General features: G+C 39.1%; 1 protein-coding gene and 2 pseudogenes across 1 annotated transcript; all 3 read left to right on the top strand.

Annotated features, from left to right (window-relative positions):
* Positions 1–2,344: 2,344 nt before the first annotated feature.
* Positions 2,345–14,071, top strand: LOC145596955 (alanine--glyoxylate aminotransferase 2 homolog 1, mitochondrial-like). Its single transcript, XM_081653146.1, has 8 exons — positions 2,345–2,689; positions 3,293–3,523; positions 4,269–4,439; positions 12,024–12,167; positions 12,252–12,431; positions 12,550–12,775; positions 13,463–13,576; positions 13,682–14,071. The coding sequence occupies exons 1-8, from the start codon at positions 2,456–2,458 to the stop codon at positions 13,810–13,812; spliced, it is 1,431 nt and encodes a 476-aa protein (XP_081509272.1). The 5' UTR covers positions 2,345–2,455; the 3' UTR covers positions 13,813–14,071.
* A 567-nt stretch (positions 14,072–14,638) lies between these two features.
* Positions 14,639–16,388, top strand: LOC145569758 (putative serine/threonine-protein kinase WNK11 pseudogene; annotated as a pseudogene).
* A 1,421-nt stretch (positions 16,389–17,809) lies between these two features.
* On the top strand, positions 17,810–18,880 carry LOC145569742 (putative serine/threonine-protein kinase WNK11 pseudogene; annotated as a pseudogene).
* Positions 18,881–20,801: the final 1,921 nt, after the last annotated feature.

The raw sequence follows: 20,801 nt of genomic DNA, 5'->3' as shown, positions 1-20,801 counted from the left end.
TTTCATATCGCTGTGAGTTACAACCTTCATCGGCGAGGGGGTCTATCGATCTGTTGTAGCCGTGCAGAAAATTTTCGTCTGATTCGCTAGATTGTAATTGAAATATTAACCTCTTTTTCGATCCCACACAAAATTTTACCCATGAAACAACTCTATAGCAATCCATAAAATAAAAAAATCAATTCCTCCCTCAAAAGAGAGAAGAGAAACTCGGTCTTTCGAAAGAGCCAAATCCTCTTAAAGAAGAAGAAAAACCCTGTCTTTCGAGGGAGAAATATTCCTCCTAGAAGAGGAAGAATTATTATAAAGCTAAAACAATAGAAAAAGCACACAAAAACAAACAATTGGGGCTTTTCACCTATAAAAATCGATGGTAACCCCTCCAAAAATTCAACAATGGAGGCTAGGGTTTTAAAGAGAGAAGAGAGGAAAGAAAGGCTAGATTATTTATTATTATTATTATTATTATTATTATTATTATTATTATTATTATTATTATTATTATTATTATTATTATTATTATTATTATTATTATTATTATTATTATTATTATTATTATATCTCAAAAACAAAAGTCATACAACCTACAATAAATTAGTGGGAAGCCGAGATACAATCTGGGCCCCTACTCCTCTAGCTATAGCAAATCCTACCCTAGTGAAGATATGAGCTGCAGCACGAGCCCCAATGTCTTGCGTCGTCGAGAACCTCTGAATCCGCTTCAGAAACGCAACAGCCTCCTTCTCTAATTCCCCAAGCGAAGAAAAGGAGAAGATAATGAAACCATATCCAATCGCCTGACATCGAGCTTCATACTTAACCCGCTTCCGATGAGCAGCATCAGCCACAACCCGCCCAGGAATAAAGTCAGATAGCCCTGAGTGTGTCAAAGGAGAAGACCCTGTCAAATCAACACAGACATCGCGACCACGATCCCATGAATAAAGTAACACATCCGCAGGTCTGAGGGCCTCGTCGTTCCCTCCAGCCAACCCAATGTCAACCTCCTTTCTCGCTGAAATCCCAGAACGATAGCAAACATCAACAAGGGTATCCCGAACAACATTATGCCGATGTTTAATACCCACAATACCAGCACAAGACACCGCGTGATCACCGAAAATATCTCCAGCAAAAACCCTCGAACAAGCAGAGCACGACGTCGAGACAGAGAACAATGGAACACCCAACCGATAGGACAACACACAACGATAAGTCTTAGCGTTCATCTTCGGACCCAACCCCGAAATAGGAACCGCCCGAAGCCAAGCTGAGGTGTGATCACCCTGCAGTGATTTCCATAATGCTGATTGTCGAGGAGTTAAAGAATAAGCAGATTCTGCAGAAGCGGTAATCTTTGTGAAATACATATCTGCCCATTTTTTCATGAGTTTAGGGGCAGCGACCTCACTAGGATTACTCAAAATGTCACTAGGATTATTATTATTATTATTATTATTATTATTATTATTATTATTATTATTATTATTATTATTTTTTTTTTTATTTTTTTTTTTATTTTTTTTTTTATTTTTTTTATTATTATTATTATTATTATTATTATTATTATTATTATTATTATTATTATTATTATTATTATTATTATTATTATTCCTTCCCTCTTAGTACATTCTAATAATATAGTTTCTCCTTTCATTATTTCTATCATCTCACAGTCTCACATTCATTTCTTTTTAATAAAACATTAACCTCACTACAATATATTTCTCTTACAATATTTTAATACTCTAACTATCCCACTTATATAAACACACTTTTTTTTTGGTGTAAGAGAATCGAGATAACAAGTGATGTACACGCAATTTGATCTCAAATTTGAACTTCTACGTTCAAGAATTTAACCAACTAAACTAATTGATCATCGACATTTATATATTTTTTGACATGTATATGTCATATGAAGTAAACAAACTTTATTCCCTCAAAAAAAAAAAAAAAGAGTAAATGTCATATGAAGTAAACAAACTTTATTCCCTCAAAAAAAATAAAAAATAAACAAACTTTAATCTCATATGATCATTTGATTATGGACTATGTAATATATGAATACGGAGTATTGAGTATATGATACCTCCCTCAAATGGACTAAGGAATCAAATACCGCCTATATTACTTACAACCCAAATAATCCAATGTACATGTCTCTAATCCATTTCCATAAATGAGAGTATATTCTCCACATCACTTTACAGTCAGCAGTCCCACCACCCAAATCAAATGAATAAAGAAACAATTAAAGCAATCTCTTCAAAATCTATTATTCTTTTTGTAAACACCCCATGAATTGTTGCTTTCTTAATTTTCATTCTACAATTTGTATGGATATTTAATTTAATTTAAACGTCTCTCTATAAAATCATTACAACTTTCGCACAAACTCCACTCCAATTCAATTAAAAGCGTGATTCTCAAAGCTGCCATCTTTCTATAGAAGATGGCTTTACAAAGAATTTTGAGGGAGAAATGCTTGCAAAAATGCAGAAATCAGTACTCTCTCTCCTCGGGATTCGCCACTCTTTCTACTTCTTCTTCTTCATCATTGGAACCTCCAAAAATCCCTGAATTTGATTACCAACCTAAGCCTTATACAGGGCAATTAGCTGATGAAGTTTTTCAGAAGCGCAAAAAATATCTGGGTCCTTCTCTTTTTCACTATTATCAAAAGCCAGTAAGAATTTAAATACCCTTTAATCTTTCCTTCATTTTTGTTTTGGTTTTATGGGTTTTAAGATTTGATTACATATTTTGAGTATTTTATTGATGTGGGTATGCAGTAGATTTTGGATTGAATTTGTTGTTGATCAAGTGTTAATCAAATTCTCCTATGTGTCGGGTATAATAGTCGTGTTGATAGTGTAATTTGAATTAGCCATATGATTATTTAGTGGAAGAAACTGTGTATGTTATTGCTTTCAGTTGCTATCAATGTCGGGCCGAGCTATGTTCATTGTTCAAAGCAATGACCCTGCTTAACTCTGTTACGAATTACTCGCAACAAAGGGGTATTATTTGTGAGACATAAAATATTCCTTTGTTGCGAGTAATATGTAACGGATGAAGTACTTCATATTATGTTCATGTAAAATGTTGTTATATGTCATTGTTAGATTGTTATGAACGGCTTAATATTAAATTACATGACATTGTTACATAAAAATTGCAAGTTAAATAATTGAAGCCTTAATTTTGAATTACATTACTGTATATAGTTTTGCCACTGATGTTTTATGCCTCTATGTTAGTACTTAACTCTATGCTCATGGTTGTTCAGCTGAATATTGTGGAGGGAAAGATGCAGTATTTGTTTGATGAGACGGGTAGACGCTATCTTGATGCATTTGCCGGGATTGTGACTGTGTCTTGTGGCCACTGCCACCCTGATATATTGAATGCTGTAATAGAGCAAAGTAAACTTCTTCAGCATGCGACAACTATATATTTGCACCATGCCATAGCTGACTTTGCAGAGGCTTTGGCTTCGAAAATGCCCGGAAATCTAAAGGTTGCTTCTCTTAACCTACATTGCCCACTTTAACCATTGCAAAGTTATGTTGCTTATTGTTTTAATTTGACATGTCTCACTAATCTGATCATCATCTCTCATTACTTGCACTCTAGGGAATTTGTTGTTTGTTGTTAATCTAGTCATAGATGTTTTTTACGAGTACTGTGGAGTATTTAACTCATAATTTTACTAGGTGATTTCAAGGCTTTCCTCAAATTGATGAACCGAATCCTATGTTTTAGTATATGACAGGATTGTTAATTTACAATTATGCTTTCAATTCTTACAATTTATGTTAACAAAACCTTCTGCATTCATTATTAACAAGAAAAAATCAGCTGAACAATTTATTCATGGCTTAGAAAACCTTTTTATCCGAAGAAAAAAAAAAAATTTGTTCTTGGCTCAGGAAACATATCTTAAATTTTATGAAATGTTCCTCCATAGTTGTGCATGACTTTTCACAACATTGCCTTTAACATCAACTTGATTTGACATTTCATACATCATCAATTTTTTTATTTACTTTAATTTCTCATTTGATTTAGAAAATAGAGTTATGCTCTCCATTTCTTTGGTTAATTATTGTTTTGTAATGTTCCAAGATATATCATGATCTCCTTCACAAGTCTACATACCATCTTCCCCTTTACTGTTTTCCACTCTTAAACTCTCAAGTGAACAAGAACTTGAAAATGAGGGTATGGCATTTCTGGCTCATCAATGTAAAATTTTTATGCAGGTTGTCTATTTCGTCAACTCTGGGACAGAAGCAAATGAATTGGCTACATTGATGGCAAAGCTTTATACTGGTAATCATGGCATGATTTCATTGAGAAATGCATACCATGGTGGAAGTAGTAATACCATTGGATTGACGGCTTTAAATACATGGAAATATTCAATACCACAGGTTCTTTTCTATGATAACCCTATAAGTACTCATTCTTATTATCGTAATATTATATCATGTGAGGTCTCATCAAGATTGTTGGTTCATAGTTACTTGGTTAAATACTTTAATAGTTGGCTATGATCCTCTGTTTCCTGCTATAGAGTAACTTTAGATTGCATGTGATGCATTGACAAATCTACTAAGGATTTTAAAATCCCGCTTTAGTGATTGGTACACATTTCAAAATTTTCTGCCACTCCTTGCCTTCTTTGGCCATGTATTGACTTAAGCCAAAGTCCTTATGTTATGGACTGGCTACACGGAGTCAACACCGCAAGTCAACCACCACTTTTGGTGTATACGAGGCGCGCTAAATTGGGGCAGCAGGGGTCAAGAGTTGACAGCAACAAGAAGCAACATGACAAGGCTAATTAAAGAGTAGTTTGGGAAGGGAAGCAGCCCTCTTTAATCATGCTCTCTATGGGTTTCTATTTTAGTTAATTAATATCACATGTTTGATCTAAGTCTTGAGTATATGTATGGTAGTAGTAGCATTAGCAAGATTCATTCAGAAATTTGTGAGAAAACACTAGAGAGAGTTGTAGCCTAAAGCTACTGTGAGATTCATAACCTCAAGTTATGCATATCCCCTGTAAACCGACCGTTAACTAATCAAAATACTCAAGCATTCAGCCTTCATTATAATTCATTGTCGTAAAATACAAGTAGTTCAATTTAGTACATAACAAGTTGGTATCAGAGCGGTGGTCCTGCGACCGCCGACACCGGAAACCGTCAGTCAGAAGTATCAAAAACAAAAAAAAAAAAAAAAAAAAAAAAAAAAAAAAATGGAAAAAGACATACCACAACTAGGGGTGAGCATGGGACGGGTACCCGTACCATTAGTACTAACGGTTCGGGTACCCGATAACCAATATCACTAAAAGTGATATCCATAACCCGAACCGATAAGTTCGGGTACCCGGAATTCGGGTACCCGAATTTTCGGAACGGTTATCGGGTAACCAATAAAGTATCCAATAGTGATAATAAAACTTAAAAAATTGGTTATTATAATATTTTTTAACACTAATTAACAACAATACCACATGATCTTGACCAAATTATTAATAACATTACTAATTATTGATATTATATAGTGATTACAAAGTAATGTAAGAGTTTAAATATTGAAAAGATAGATTTAAGTAGGAAAAAAACAAAATAATTGCTTATCGGAATGGAACGGGAAACCGTTAATTTTAAAATGATACCAAAAAACCATACCCGATAACAAATTATCGGAACGAGTACCCGAACCGTTATGGTTATCGGATCGGGTACCCTAATTTTCGGAACGGTAACGGAACGGATTTTCGGATTTTCGGTTTTTCGGGTAGTTTTGCTCAGCCTTAACCACAACGACTCACCGCCATAGAAGAAACCTTAACCCTCATCCAGGAGCGCTTACAGCCGCAGGACGACAACCTCACACGCACGGTGGCAGCGGCCATTAAAGCCGCCATGGAGGAGGAACAGAAACTCATAGAGGAGGAACGGAAGAAAATGGCAGCGGCCATGGAAGCCACGCACTCCAAACTGGAACTCCGTCTCGTACAATTCCGCGACGACCTGAACACCCAAGTGGCAATAGATCGGGCTAAGCTCGCGAAAATATGCGACGAATTGAAGGTCCCGAGACAGAGCCAACCACAATCACAACAACCGGTCATTCAACCGGTGCACCACTTCGACGGAAGTAGCAGCCCATAGCCGGAGAGGGAGCGGATAGCGACACCATTAGGGGGAAATTCCGACCCGGAATGGCACCCGCCGGATAATGGGTGGCGCGACGGCGGCAGAGGAGGCGGCGGTGGAGCACAGTGGAAACACCGCAAATTAGACATGCCCGTCTTCGAAGGTTCCGACCCGGATAATTGGACCGCCCGTGTAGAGATGTTCTTCGAGTTTTATCGTTTGTCGGAGAGAGAGAAAATGGAAGCCACGGTGGTGGCCATGGATGGGGCAGCTCTCAAATGGTTCCAATGGGAACAAAAGAGGCAGCCGTTCTACGGGTGGCCGGACCTTAAACAACGGGTTCTCAACGAATTCCGACCTTCTCATGTCGGAACTCTACATGAACAATGGCTGGCCGTCGAACAGGTGGGGACGGCGGCGGAGTATCGCCGGCGTTTCATAGAAATGGCGGCGCCATTGGAGGATGTGCCGGAGAGTTTGATGTTGGGGCAATTTATCATAGGATTGAAGAAAGAGGTGAAGTCAGAACTGAGGCTTTTAAATCCGTCCACCTTAGAGAAGGCCATGGAGATGGCGGGTCGGATTGAGGAAAAGAACCGGGTCCAACAAGGGAAATGGGTCTTGGGTGGCTGGAAAGGGGGACCGAATGTTGGGCCTTCCAACTCGAGCCCAGCACTAAGTGGCCCATCTAATCAGCTTGCTAGCAATCAGTCCATGAACAAAGGTGGGCTAATCTCAACGTATGGACTACCCAGTAGCAGCGGTAGTGGGCCGCCCAAGTCATGGCCCAAAATACCTGAGTCTCAAGGATCAGTGAATATGGGTGAGGCTGACCGAGAGTGAAATACAAGAGCGGAGGGCAAAAGGCTTGTGTTTCCGGTGTGATGAGAGGTGGGGAGTAGGCCATAGGTGTAAACGGAGGGAACTTAGTGTACTCTTGGTGGCGGAAGGGGAAGAAGAGATTGAGATTGAGGGCCCGGAGGAATTAGAGGCTACTCCTTCCGAGGAGCTAGTATCACTTTGTGCCGTGATTGGAATTCACAACCCAAAAACAATGAAGCTACGTGGGGTGATTCGAGGCCAAGAAGTAGTTGTGATGATAGATCCCGGGGCTACTCATAACTTTCTAGCCCTTTCGGTGGTGGAACAAGCGGCGCTTGAGGTGGTACAAGGAGGGGAATTCTCGGTTTCCTTGGGAAACGGGGACTTGGTTCGTGGAAGCGGGGTGTGCAAGGGTGTTAAGGTGGAGTTAAAAGGTGGGGTGACTATCACGGAAGATTTTCTACCACTCTCTTTAGGGAGTGCCGAGGTCATTCTTGGTATCCAATGGCTTGCGAAGTTGGGCTCGGTGGTCACAAATTGGCGCACCCATGTAATGAAGTTCTCGATCGCCGGAGTTCCGGTCACGTTGACCGGTGACCACACTCTCGAGAAGACTCAAGTCACGTTGAAAGCAATGCTAAGAGTGATTAAAAAAGAGAAGCAAGGCCTATTGGTAGAATTGAACCAGTTGGAGCCCACTGAATTGGGCCCAAAATCAGCAAGCCCACCTCCAATTCTAGTGGACATATTGGGCCAGTTTGACAAGGTGTTTAATATGCCAATTGGGTTGCCACCGAATAGGGACCACGAGCATTCAATCACCCTCAAAAATGGTTCCGACCCAATTAGTGTCCGACCCTATCAATACCCGCAAGCGCAAAAAGATGAAATCGAGAGGCTTATTCATGAGATGCTCGAAGCCGGCATCATTAAGCCATCATCAAGTCCTTTTTCAAGCCCGGTTTTGCTTGTGAAGAAAAAAGATGGATCGTGGAGGTTTTGTGTGGACTACCGGGCCTTGAATAAGGAAACAATCCCCGATAAATATCCTATTCCCGTGATTGATGAGTTGCTTGATGAGCTCCACGGGGCAACGATGTTTTCTAAACTCGATTTGAAATCGGGTTATAACCAAATTCGAGTCAAGCCGGAAGATACACACAAGACGGCTTTCCGTACTCATGAGGGGCATTACGAGTTTTTAGTAATGCCGTTTGGTCTTACTAACGCTCCCGCCACTTTCCAATCCCTCATGAACGACGTTTTCCAGCCTTACTTGAGGAAGTTTGTGCTAGTCTTTTTTGACGACATTTTGGTGTATAGTAAAGGGATCGAGGAGCACAAGGATCACTTAAGGTTGGTGTTACAAAAGTTGGAGACACACCAACTGTACGCAAATTTCAAAAAATGCGAATTCGGTAAATCAGAAGTTGCCTACTTGGGACATGTTATTTCGGCAGCAGGAGTGTCCATGGACGGTGACAAAATTAAATCGATTCTTGAATGGGAAATTCTCAGGGAACTAAGGGGATTTTTGGGGTTAACCGGTTACTACCGGAAGTTTATTGCTCACTATGCTCATATTGCAGGTCCTCTCACAGCCCAACTGAAGAAAGAAAGTTTCGGGTGGTCGGAGGCGGCGACCGCGGCATTCCAGAAGCTGAAAACCGTCATCACCACCGCCCCGGTGTTGGCTGTTCCAAATTTCCGCGAAGGTTTCGTGTTGGAAACCGACGCCTCAGGCTTTGGATTGGGAGCCGTATTGATGCAAAACGGGAGACCAATTGCTTTTTTCAGCAAATTACTAGGGGTGCGAGCTTGGGGGAAGTCCATATACGAGAAAGAATTGATGGCGATTTCATTGTCAGTGGCAAAGTGGCGCCACTATCTACTAGGGAGGCCGTTTGTAATCCGCAACAGAGTTTAAAATACTTAACCGAGCAGCGAGAAGTCAGCAAAGAGTACCAACGTTGGTTGAGGAAATTGGTAGGTTTTGATTTTGTGATTCAGTACAAGCCGGGCTCCGCGAATAAGGTGGCCGACGCCTTGTCAAGGAGGGACGAGCAGAAGCTCGGTCGTATCAATGGAGTCAGTCGTGAATTGAAGAAGATGGAGTGTGGGGCCTTGATCCACTCTCAATTTGTGGATTGGACTAACTTAAAAAAGGAGTTAGAAGAAGACACTTGGTTGGGCCAAATTGTAACTGGGCTCCAAGAAGGAAAAGAGGGGCCCAACGGATTTCATTTGGAAGGAGATAGAGTATTTTACAAAAATCGGCTTGTGCTTCCTAAATCCTCCAAATTCGTTCCCCTGCTTCTACAGGAATATCATAGTTCCCCAATTGGCGGTCATGACGGAGAAATCAAAACTTACCTCCGTCTCGCGGCCGATTGGTTTTGGCCGGGAATGAGGAAGGATGTCGGCAAGGTGGTCAGGGAATGTGCGATTTGTCAACGAAGCAAAACAGTAAGTAAGAGTCCCTTGGGGTTACTCCAATCGCTTCCGATTCCGGAAGCTATTTGGGAAGACATATCGATAGATTTTGTAGAAGGGCTTCCTCTATCTCGAGGCATTGATTCAGTGCTGGTTGTAGTTGACCGCCTGTCGAAGTACAGCCACTTTATCAGGTTGAAACACCCCTTCAATGCTCTCAAAGTATGTTTTTGTCAAGGAGGTCGTTCGTCTTCACGGCTTCCCGACAACGATTGTCTCTGACGGGGATCGTGTGTTCATGAGCACTTTTTGGAGGGAACTTTTCCGATTACAAGGAACAAGCCTCAATCGGAGTACCGCTTACCACCCTCAATCGGATGGTCAAATGGAGATAGTAAACAAGTGCCTCGAAACCTACCTTCGTTGTTTCATCTCCGAGCAACCCAAACAGTGGGCGAGGTGGCTGCCATGGGCGGAATACTCCTACAATACCTCTCCTCACACATCGACCAAGATGACCCCGTTTAAGATTGTGTATGGTCGTGATCCTCCAACCTTGTGGCGCTTAGGAGCAAGGCAGACGATGGTGAGTACATTAGAGGAGCAATTAAAGGAGAGGGATAACATTTTGGAGGAATTGCGAGTCAACCTCAATCGGGCTCAACAAATCATGAAGGCCAATGCGGATAAACAGAGGCGTGATGAGAATTTCGAGGTCGGGGAGAAGGTGTTCTTGAAATTGCAACCATATCGACAGAAATCATTAGCCAAGAGGCCATACGAAAAACTGGCAGCAAGGTTCTATGGACCTTTCGAAATTCTGGAAAAAATCGGGAGGGTAGCATATAAACTCCAATTGCCCACTGATTGCAAGCTTCACCCGATTTTTCACATCTCACAACTCAAAAGGGCGCTTGGGGAATTGTCCTGCAGCCCCACCATCCCTCGACAACTCACGGCTGACTTAGAATTGATGGTGGAACCAGAGGAATTACTTGATGTGCGTCTAAAGAAGCAGGGTTCTGTGTCCGGGTTGGAGGTGCTCCTAACCTGGAAGGGGTTGCCGCACTTTGAGGCCACATGGGAAGACTTTGAGGCGGTCAGTTTACGTTTCCCTGACTTCCACCTTGAGGACAAGGTGAAACTCAAAGGGGGGAGTGATGTTATGGACTGGCTACACGGAGTCAACACCGCAAGTCAACCACCACTTTTGGTGTATACGAGGCGCGCTAAATTGGGGCAGCAGGGGTCAAGAGTTGACAGCAACAAGAAGCAACATGACAAGGCTAATTAAAGAGTAGTTTGGGAAGGGAAGCAGCCCTCTTTAATCATGCTCTCTATGGGTTTCTATTTTAGTTAATTAATATCACATGTTTGATCTAAGTCTTGAGTATATGTATGGTAGTAGTAGCATTAGCAAGATTCATTCAGAAATTTGTGAGAAAACACTAGAGAGAGTTGTAGCCTAAAGCTACTGTGAGATTCATAACCTCAAGTTATGCATATCCCCTGTAAACCGACCGTTAACTAATCAAAATACTCAAGCATTCAGCCTTCATTATAATTCATTGTCGTAAAATACAAGTAGTTCAATTTAGTACATAACACCTTATTGCTTAATTTTCTGATTTGCTTCCTGTTTATCTTGGACCTAAAGCTTATGTCTTCTAAGCTATAAAGGTTCTAACCCTATTATCTAGCTTCTAATCATGTACACTAGTCTGATTTTTCTAATGACATAAAGGGCCTGGTTTCTTGTGATATTCATAAGCATATGGAATTCTCTAGCTTAAAGTGAGAAAAGGTTTACTCTCTGGATATTAATATTAGTGAGTTCACAGTGCAAGAAGATAGAAATTCAGCAGGCATCGTATCATTATTTGCAAGAATAGACTGTAAGAGACCATGATGACCTTTAGAGAACTCCTAAAGGAATATAATTAAAAGCTACTCACAACAAAAGGTCACTATTTAATTATTTATAGTGCATGGCCATACAAGAGACTCCTGTGTGAAGAAAAGCCTCGGTTACCTTTTTCTTAATATCTGAAAGAAATTAAGAGAGAAGGTGAAAGAAAATAAAAAATTAGTGTCAAGGTAGGCCTATTAGCAAAAAAACTAAGATAAAAATTGCACCAACTAAAACTTATGCATCACTCCTTTGTCCCTACATTTTCAACCCATTAACATTCTGCCCATAAGTAAGGACAGCTATAGCATTTACTCGCCAAGGTCTACTTCAATTCCAAAGCTTGCTGCTTCATGTTCTGTTTCTAATGGTTTGAACTTAGTAGCAAGACAGCTCTCTCTTTCGTGAATTGTTGCTTTTCTTTCCATCTCTAAATATTTCCTCACAATCAAGGTGTAAGGTTTAACCGTGTCACCTTTCTTTAGCCTCTCTCCTCATGCTGTACAACTTTGTTCTTCCATCATTTTTATAGATTGTTTCCCTTTATAGCATGGAAGTAGGTATTGCTTTATTAGTAACTTTTATGTCCATGGACATCATATGGTAGTTGATAAGGCTTGCTTGGTAAGATATGTGACAGTCAAGAAGATTGAATCAATTGGATGTCTGTGCATATGCAGGGTGATATTCATCATGTGATCAATCCAGATCCCTACCGTGGTGTTTTTGGTTCAGATGCGAAAGCTTATGCAAGGGATGTTCAAGATTACATTGATTATGGCACATCTGGGAAAATAGCAGGCTTCATTGCTGAAACAATTCAGGTTTACCTTTCTCTTTGTTTCGTGCTTCAAAAGCTTCTTGCTTTTAGCTACTGTAACTTAACGGTACATGTTATTTATGTTTAGGGTGTTGGAGGAGCAGTTGAATTAGCTCCTGGATATTTGAAGCTGGTGTATGATATGGTACGTAAGGCTGGAGGAGTCTGCATTGCTGATGAAGTTCAAACTGGATTTGGTAGAACAGGGAGCAAGTATTGGGGCTTTGAAACACAAGGCGTTATTCCTGATATAGTGACAATGGCCAAGGTCTTTAAGTATACTCTAGCTGTAGTACTTATGTTGATTTACAACAAGTGTAGCCAGTCTTTGTACTGCGCTGAAATTGTCAATTTATCTGACCAGTATACTTAATATAATGTTGCAGGGAATTGGCAATGGCCTACCCCTTGGAGCAGTGGTGACCACACCTGAGATTGCTAGCGTATTGGCTCAGAAAATTCAATTTAACACTTACGGAGGAAACCCGGTGTGCTCTGCAGGTGGTCTTGCAGTCCTGAGGGTAATTGATAAAGAAAAGCGTCAACAACACTGTGCTGATGTAGGGACCCATTTGATTGATCGATTGAAACTTCTGCAGCAGAAGCATGATAGTATGTGTTCCTATTATTAATTATATGAAGATATATGGTTGGTTTTTGTCTATATGACTAGCTAGTTCTTCTGTTGTTTTTTATTTTGAATGTGCTGAGGTTTGTGAGAATATCATTAGTCGTTTAAAACTTCTGTAGTCGTGGCATAACAGCCTGTAACCTCCTGGTAATCTTCTGAACAAATTTTCATTGTTAGTATTGAGTATCTATTCAGAACCTCAAATCAAACAAGGGATGTAGTAATATAGGTAATGGTTAACTTAAAAGTTTACTTTTTGGTCAAGTAGTCTAGTGATACTTTATTTGTTTTACGAACCTAGTCAAATCTTCATCCCTATTTTGTACAATTGCTCGGTATCATGTCATGCTATTCCAATAGTTGAACTGGTGATAGACTAGTGTTTTTGTTTATTTTTATCTGACGCTAGGATTATCTGTTTATATAGTCTTTGATTCATGTTGATGACTACATGGAATAATCAAGTTTGGTTCATGTTAGCTGACCCCACTTATGGGATTAAGGCTTTGAATGATTGATTGATAGTCTATGATTCACATGGCTGTAATTTTTTTTCCTTTTACAGCAATACACAATATTTTCATTTCTCTTTGCTTGATAAGCTGAATGGAGCTTGTTGTACACCCGAGCTTCACTAACTTGACACTAATTGAAATTCTGCTTTTCAGTCATCGGAGATGTGAGGGGAAGAGGTTTGATGGTGGGAGTCGAATTGGTCACCGACAGGAAAGAGAAAACTCCTGCTAAGGCAGAAACTGGAGTTCTGTTTGAGAAAATGAGAGGTAATTGGACTCCTTCCAGTAGCTAGCTTATTATTATTTATCAGCTTCCTGCTCGCATATGTTTCTATACTGATGTTTGCCAATGTTTACCCTTTTTCTGTGAAGAGCTCGGTGTTCTTGTCGGCAAAGGTGGTCTACATGGAAATGTTTTCCGAATAAAACCTCCAATGTGCTTCAGCAAAGATGATGCAGATTTTCTTGTTGATGCTTTGGACTATTCCATGTCGAAGCTGTAGAAGGCAGCTTATAGTTCCGCCTCCCTAAGCAAGCCATGATCCAGGGGTTATTAAATTTATGTTCAACTGATGATTGTACATCTTTACTGGGGTTATGGGTGGGAGTTGTCCGTAGCTTACGGGTTTTTTTAATTGAATCCGTGGTTTTTACTTTACCATATTGACTGATGCATCACATGTAATGGCTCAAATTTGCCTTTCTGAATACTAGATATATGTGCTTTGAAACAAGCTAATTTGATGTGATTTTTACAGTCAATCTCTTTCTCCTATTCTCACTCTGAAAGTAGTTTATTTTCTGGATTAGCAGTTAGACTTACAAAATGGGTTTATTTTACAAAATGGGTTTATTTTACTTTGTTATACGGGTCAAGATTAAATATTACTATTTGATTCTGTTACTAACAGAATAACCGATTTTCTTAAACAAAAGTTGCAAGGAAAACTTTTTTTAAAAGTAAAAAAATCAAGAAATGGAGATTTGTTTCAAAATAAATTTTTTTTTAAAAAAAAAATTTTAAAAAAAAAAATCAAGAAATGGCTTTTTTTTAAAAAAAAAAAAAAAAAAAAAAAAAAGAAATCAAGAAATGCTATTTTCTGTTTCTTGATAACTGACTTATCCTAACTGTCATACTATTTCCTCTCTATATATATATACGTTCTTATTCCTTCATTTTATTACTCACATCCTACAAAATTCTCGTCAATCTACATAAACTAGCGTACATTACTGAAACCAAAGCTCCATAAAAAATCATCAAAACACAGTTTGAATCAACCCTTTTCAAACCCAAATCAATCTTCTAGTTCTGTATTGTTGTTAGTAATGGCTTCTTCAAGTAATGATGTGGTTGTTGAGACAGATCCGAGTGGGCAATACAAAAGGTACGACACGATCATAAGAATGGGTAATAAGAGGACAGTTTACAAGGGCTTAGATGGTGCTAATCTTAAGGAAATTGCTTGGAGTAAGGTAGAAGTAACAGGCGAAATGAGAGATGACAAGAACTTGCTCCAGCGTTTGTGTGCCGAACCTCAACTGTTGAACTCATTGAGGCATGATAATGTAGTGAGTTGCTTCAATGTTTGGATTGGCGATGAAAAGATTAACATGATTGCTGAGTCTTTTCCTTTGGGGAATATTGGAGAGTATGTCAGGAAACATGATGTTACTGATATAAACGCGATCAAGAATTGGTGTACTCAGATTCTTAAAGGGTTGGACCATCTTCACAGACATGATCCCAAGATCATTCATCGCGATATTGACTGTGATAAAATATTCTTTGATGGAAGCTTCGACAGGGTGAAGATTGGAGAATTGGGTTTCGGGTGGATTTTTGAGGAGGGGAATGAAACGCCGACTTTTTGTAGCAAACCTCAGTTCATGGCACCAGAAGTTCTTAAAGAAAATCATCATAATGAGCTGGTTGATATTCACTCTTTTGGGATGTGTGTGCTTCAGATGGTTACTCGGGAAACACCATACAGCGAATGCAGATCCAATCAACACATTCTTGGAAGGGTTGGGAGACGTAGAATGCCTGACGCACTAAGCAAAGTGACAGACTCTGAGGTTAAGAGATTCATTGAGAAGTGTCTGAGGCCTGCATCTGACAGACCCACAGCAAATGAACTCTTGAATGACTCGTTTCTTCAACCGAGTGTTTCTATCTCTGTAGCAGCAAGTAGTAGTCTGAGTATGAATGAACCTAGGCCTTTTAGAATCAAAGGGAAATCTTTGGAGACTGGTCCTTTTAAGATGACTTTGTTTATTGCTGGTGAAGAGCCGATTAAATTTGATTTCCCGGTCAATGATACAACTCAGGAAGTCATGGAGAAAGAAGGGTTGTCAGCAAGAATGTCTGATGCAGAATTGTCACTGGTTTCTGAGCTTCTGGGAAAACTGAAAACAGAACTGAGTTCTTCAGATGGTTCCGAGATGAAATTACTTCAGATAACAAGTGAGGAGCGCGAGGTCAGGATAAGTTTTCAAGAGACTGATGAGCAGTAGCCTGAAGTTTCGGATATGCAAATTGATTGAGTTGACAGTAAAAATCTAGCATGTCTTTGAAGAGCAAATCAGTGTCGTAGTCGTAGATAGTATAATTCTTTACACATACTTCTCTGTTAGATGTAGCCAGTAGTATAGATTTTTCTGGACATTTTTTAAGTCTAATTCTTTGCTTGTAAGTTGTTTTGAGAACATTTAATAAAAGAACTTTTAAGTGTGTTTGTTTAAATAGTGACTGATATATGTGCTTTGAAACTAGTTAGTTTGATGTGATTTTTCAGTCAAAATCTCTCCTCATATGACTCTGATTGTAGTTTATTTTTTGGATTAGCAATTAGCACATCATGATGCTGTCAATGCGTTCTTTATATACTATTTCTTCAGGGTAATGGGTATTCCTGTTGACGCGAGGCAATTCGTGCTAGCAAGATTTGAGGAGGTGTGGGGTGTTGCTGCCATGATGTTGTTTGCAATGCTACTTCACAGCCCCCATGTAGAGAAGCATATATCAAATGGATTGCTCTCGCGCTCTGATGGCTGGTTTGCCCTTTACTCTGATTGAGCTGCTAAAGGGCTCTCCTGGACCAGCCGGAATTATACAGGATGGAAGAATGTGCTATGGCTTCTTCCTTAAGTCGGGGTCTTGACCGTCTTGTTTTTCTTTCAAAGCCGAAGTTAAAGCTGTAGAGTATGGCTTAGAGCTTGCACTAAGGATGGGGGTATCAGAATTATATGTTGAAATGGATGACACAGATTGTAGCACATTGTATAGGGACGTGATAGAGGATCCAATAAGTCAAATTGAAGTTCAACACATTCATAGAGAAACAAACCGTGCAATTGATTGGTTAGCCAACCAACAAGTTGTTTTTCCATTACCTATTGGTCGTAAGTTGTTTTTTCATGCAAACATTAGGTCATAAGTTGTAGGTGTGGTGTTGCTATGTTTTTTTTTAAAATGTGATTAGTGGAATGTATATAGTTTTTTTTTTAGTCATATGGAGTAATATTTTCCAAATTAGGTTGGAAGATTTCAGACTTCGATTTTAGTCGATATTCTCTACTTCCCATTATTACTCAAGTTAGTTTAAATTAACAACATTCATAACTCGACTAACCTAAAGTCCTAACTTAAATTTTGTTTAGTATTGTTTATTTGTGTAACATAATTGGGGTTTTTTTTTTAAAAATTATTTTATTGAACAAAGCTGAATTGTTATATAACTTAATTATGTATAACAATTAGCGAATTAGTGTTCCTCTTATAAGGTATATTGCAAAATTGGCTTACTTTTCTTTGTTACACTAATTATTACATAATGGGCTTATATTACTTTTTTTTTTTTTTACCTTAGTCAAGAATCAAGATTAATGTTAAAATAAATAAATAAATAAATAAATCAAGATTAAGTATTTTTTATCGTGACTTCTAGTCTATTCTGTTACTAACAGAATACTCCGTAACAGATTTTCTTACACAAAAGTGGGCAAAGAATTTTTATACTATTTGTTTAAGTAAAAATCAAGAAATGGCTTTTTTTTTTTTAGTTTTTTTTTTTAAAATAAAAAAAATCAAGAAATGCTATTTTCTGTTTCTTGATAACTAACTTATCCTAACTGCCATACTATTTCCTCTATATAAGCATTCTTATTCCATCATTTTATGACTGTCCCATCCCAAAAACTCTCACTACATACATAAAATAGCGTACATTTCTGAATCCAAAACTCCATTAAAAAAAATCATCAAAACTCAGTTTGAGTCATCCCTTTTCAAACCCAATTCAATTTTCTTGTTCTGCATTGTTATTGTTAGTAATGGCTTCTTCAAGTAAAGATGCAGCCCTCGAAAGTGATCCGAGTGGTCGATACAAAAGGTACGAAACGATCATAAGAGAAAGTGCTACGAAGAAAGTTTACATGGGTATTGATGGTGTTACTGGTAAGGTAATTGCTTAGAGTAAGGTAGAAATAACACCGAAAATGTTAAGGAACAAGGACTTGCTCGAGCGCTTGTGTGCAGAACCTCAGCTGTTGAAGTCATTGAGGCATCAGAATATAGTGAGTTGCTTTCATTCTTGGATTGATGATAAAAAGGAATACATTAACATGATTACTGAGGATTTTCCTTCAGGTAATATGGCAGACTATGTCAGGAAACATGAGAAAATTGATATAAGGGCGATCAAGAATTGGTGTACACAGATTCTTGAAGGGTTGGATCATCTTCACAGGCATGATCCCAAGATCATTCATCGCGATCTTAACTGTGAAAACATATTTGTTGATGGAAGCTCGAGTATAGTGAAGATTGGAGAATTGGGTCTCGCGTTGATTGTTGAGCAGGGGAATACAGTACAGAGTTTTTCTTGCAGACCTGAGTTCATGGCACCAGAAATTCTTGAAGGGTATCATTATAATGAGCTGATTGACATTTACGCGTTTGGGATGTGTGTGCTTCAGATGGTTACTCGGGAAACACCATACCGCGAATTAAGTAACAAGTATCATATTCGTGCAAAGGTTAGGTCTGGTGAAAAGCCTGACGCACTAATGAAAATGACAGACTCTCAGATTAAGACATTCATTGAGAAGTGTCTGAATCCTGTTTCTGACAGACCCACTGCAACTGAACTCTTGAATGATGAGTTTCTTCAACCGAGGCCTGATACATTACAAGTACAACCTAGGCCTGATACATTACAAGTACAACCTAGGCCTTTTACGTTAAGAGGGAAATCTTTGGGCACTGGTCCTTTTGAGATGGCGTTGAATATTGCTGGTGAAAAGCCGATTAAATTTGAGTTCCCGGTCAATGATACAACTCAGGAAGTCATGAAGAAAGAAGGCTTGTCAGCAAGTATGTCTGATGCAGAATTGTCACTGGTTTCTGAGCTTCTGGAAAAACTGAAAACAGAACTGAGTTCTTCGAGTTCTTCAGATGGTCCCCCGAAAAAACTACTGCAGATAACAAGTGAGGAGCGCGAGGTCAGCCCAGTTTTTCAAGTGACCACTGAGCAGCTGTCTGTAGTTAGGGGTATGCAAACTGATTGAGTTGAGAGTAAAAGTCTAGCATGTCTTTGAATAGCAAATAGTGTCATAGTCGTAGATCTTTCTTTTCGCATACAATTTCTTTTTCAGATGTAGCCAGTAGCCAGTAGTATAGATATTTCTGGACACATTTTAAGTGTAATCCTTTGCTTGTAAGTTGTTTTGATGACAATTAATAAAAAAACTCTTAAGTTTGTTTGGTTGATTTATTTCTTCTCACTCAAAAACTTGTAGTTCCATGTTCTTCTATGTTGGTGATACATGTAATTACCTATTATTGCATGTCGCTGAGCATATATTACAGTTTACAACTCCGTAGTAGACTCGTAAACAAAGTCTGAAGTGACTAATATGGTACACGCATAAGGATGAGTGTTTACTGTAGAACCTGAGACCAGCTTCAGAGTCAGAGAAGGGGACAGAGGCGGCTAAAGAGGAGCAGGTTCTGTTTGTGAGCCCCTTACAGTAATTGATGACTTAGAAAGCTTAGTTTAAGGTTAGTTATTGAAGAAAAACAACATGATGTTGACAGTGAAATTGAGCTCTTTGAGAATGTATCTTTACAAAGATCAATTTACGTTCAGTAGATTGGGTATCACATATCACCGTTGTAGAGACTGGAAAGAGGTAATGCACATCTGAGTTATCCAATCAGTCTGATTGTCATACCATACCTTTTTTGTGATAATTAACTAACTCATATATTGAGATTGTTCTTGTTCAATTAATTGGTAATAGTTTTCCGATCTGTTGATAGCAGTACATCAGAAAGGCGCAGTTTAGGGTTTACTCATCATATTACAAATATCAACATTTAGCTGACTGCTTGGTAGGTGGCCAAAAATGGTTAAGTTGATAACTGATGAATTTATTCATGTTTTCATGCTAGTATAATTGTTGTATAAGTTCATGTTAATGCTACTATCCTCGAGTATAGATTTTTTTCTTATACTAGTATATCTTTATTAAGCATCTAGATTTTATAGGCAAAACGTCGTAGCATAAAAATTGGTCTTTACAGTCTAACTATCAAGTTTAGGGGAAGTCTAACTTGAATGCCTGATAAATAACCAGACAACTCTCAACATATGCAATTGTATACAACTACTATGAAGAAACTATCAAGATTCCGTTTGTAACTAAAACCACCAAAGTCGTATAAACCAAGTTCAATTTGAGTCAACTACAGCATAACCTCAAGACCAAAACAGTTATGAAATTATGAAAACTCAAACTATACACATACCTTGAGCCGCGATTAGGGATGGCAATCTAGTCCGGATCCGACCCTACTCCGCCCCGATCCGAGGTAAAATATCCGCTCCGAGTCCGAGAAAAAAGTAATCTGAGTTCGACTCCGTTAAAATAATCCGACTCCGAGTCGGAGGAGGGTCGGAGTCGGATCCTACAAAAAATCCGAGAAAAAAATCTGACTCCGACAAATGTCCGACTCTGACAGATTATCCGAATCCGACTCCAATAAATAGTGGATTTTTGTGTGGGTCATGGTGGCATTGGGTGTGGGTTGTAAAGGTCCAAATAGCCCAACATCTCAAAGTATATTGAATAATGAAAAAAAAAATCGGAGTCGGGTCGGATCGGATCGGATCGGAGTCGGAGTCGGAGTTGGAGGTCGGATATTGAAGTCGGAGTTGGAGTCGGATGTCGGAGTCGGAGTCGGATGTCGGATCTAACATCCGACTTCATGTCGGGTCGGAGTCAGATTTAGCATAATCCGCTCCGAGTCCGACCCGTTGCCATCCCTAGCCGCGGTTTCACTTCTCCTGGTGAGGTTAGTATGTCAACAACCTTTTACCTTTTTTTTCCCAACTAAGCTCAGAGCTGTGTAGGTATAAAATAAAAGGAACATAACAGGCAGAGAGTAAACTTCTCCATTTGAAAATATAGAACCAAATAAGCTGAC

Source organism: Chenopodium album, chromosome 2 (genome assembly GCF_948465745.1).
Source record: "Chenopodium album chromosome 2, dcCheAlbu1.1, whole genome shotgun sequence".
NCBI lineage: Eukaryota > Viridiplantae > Streptophyta > Magnoliopsida > Caryophyllales > Amaranthaceae > Chenopodium > Chenopodium album.
This window is presented reverse-complemented; position numbering and strand designations above follow the sequence as displayed.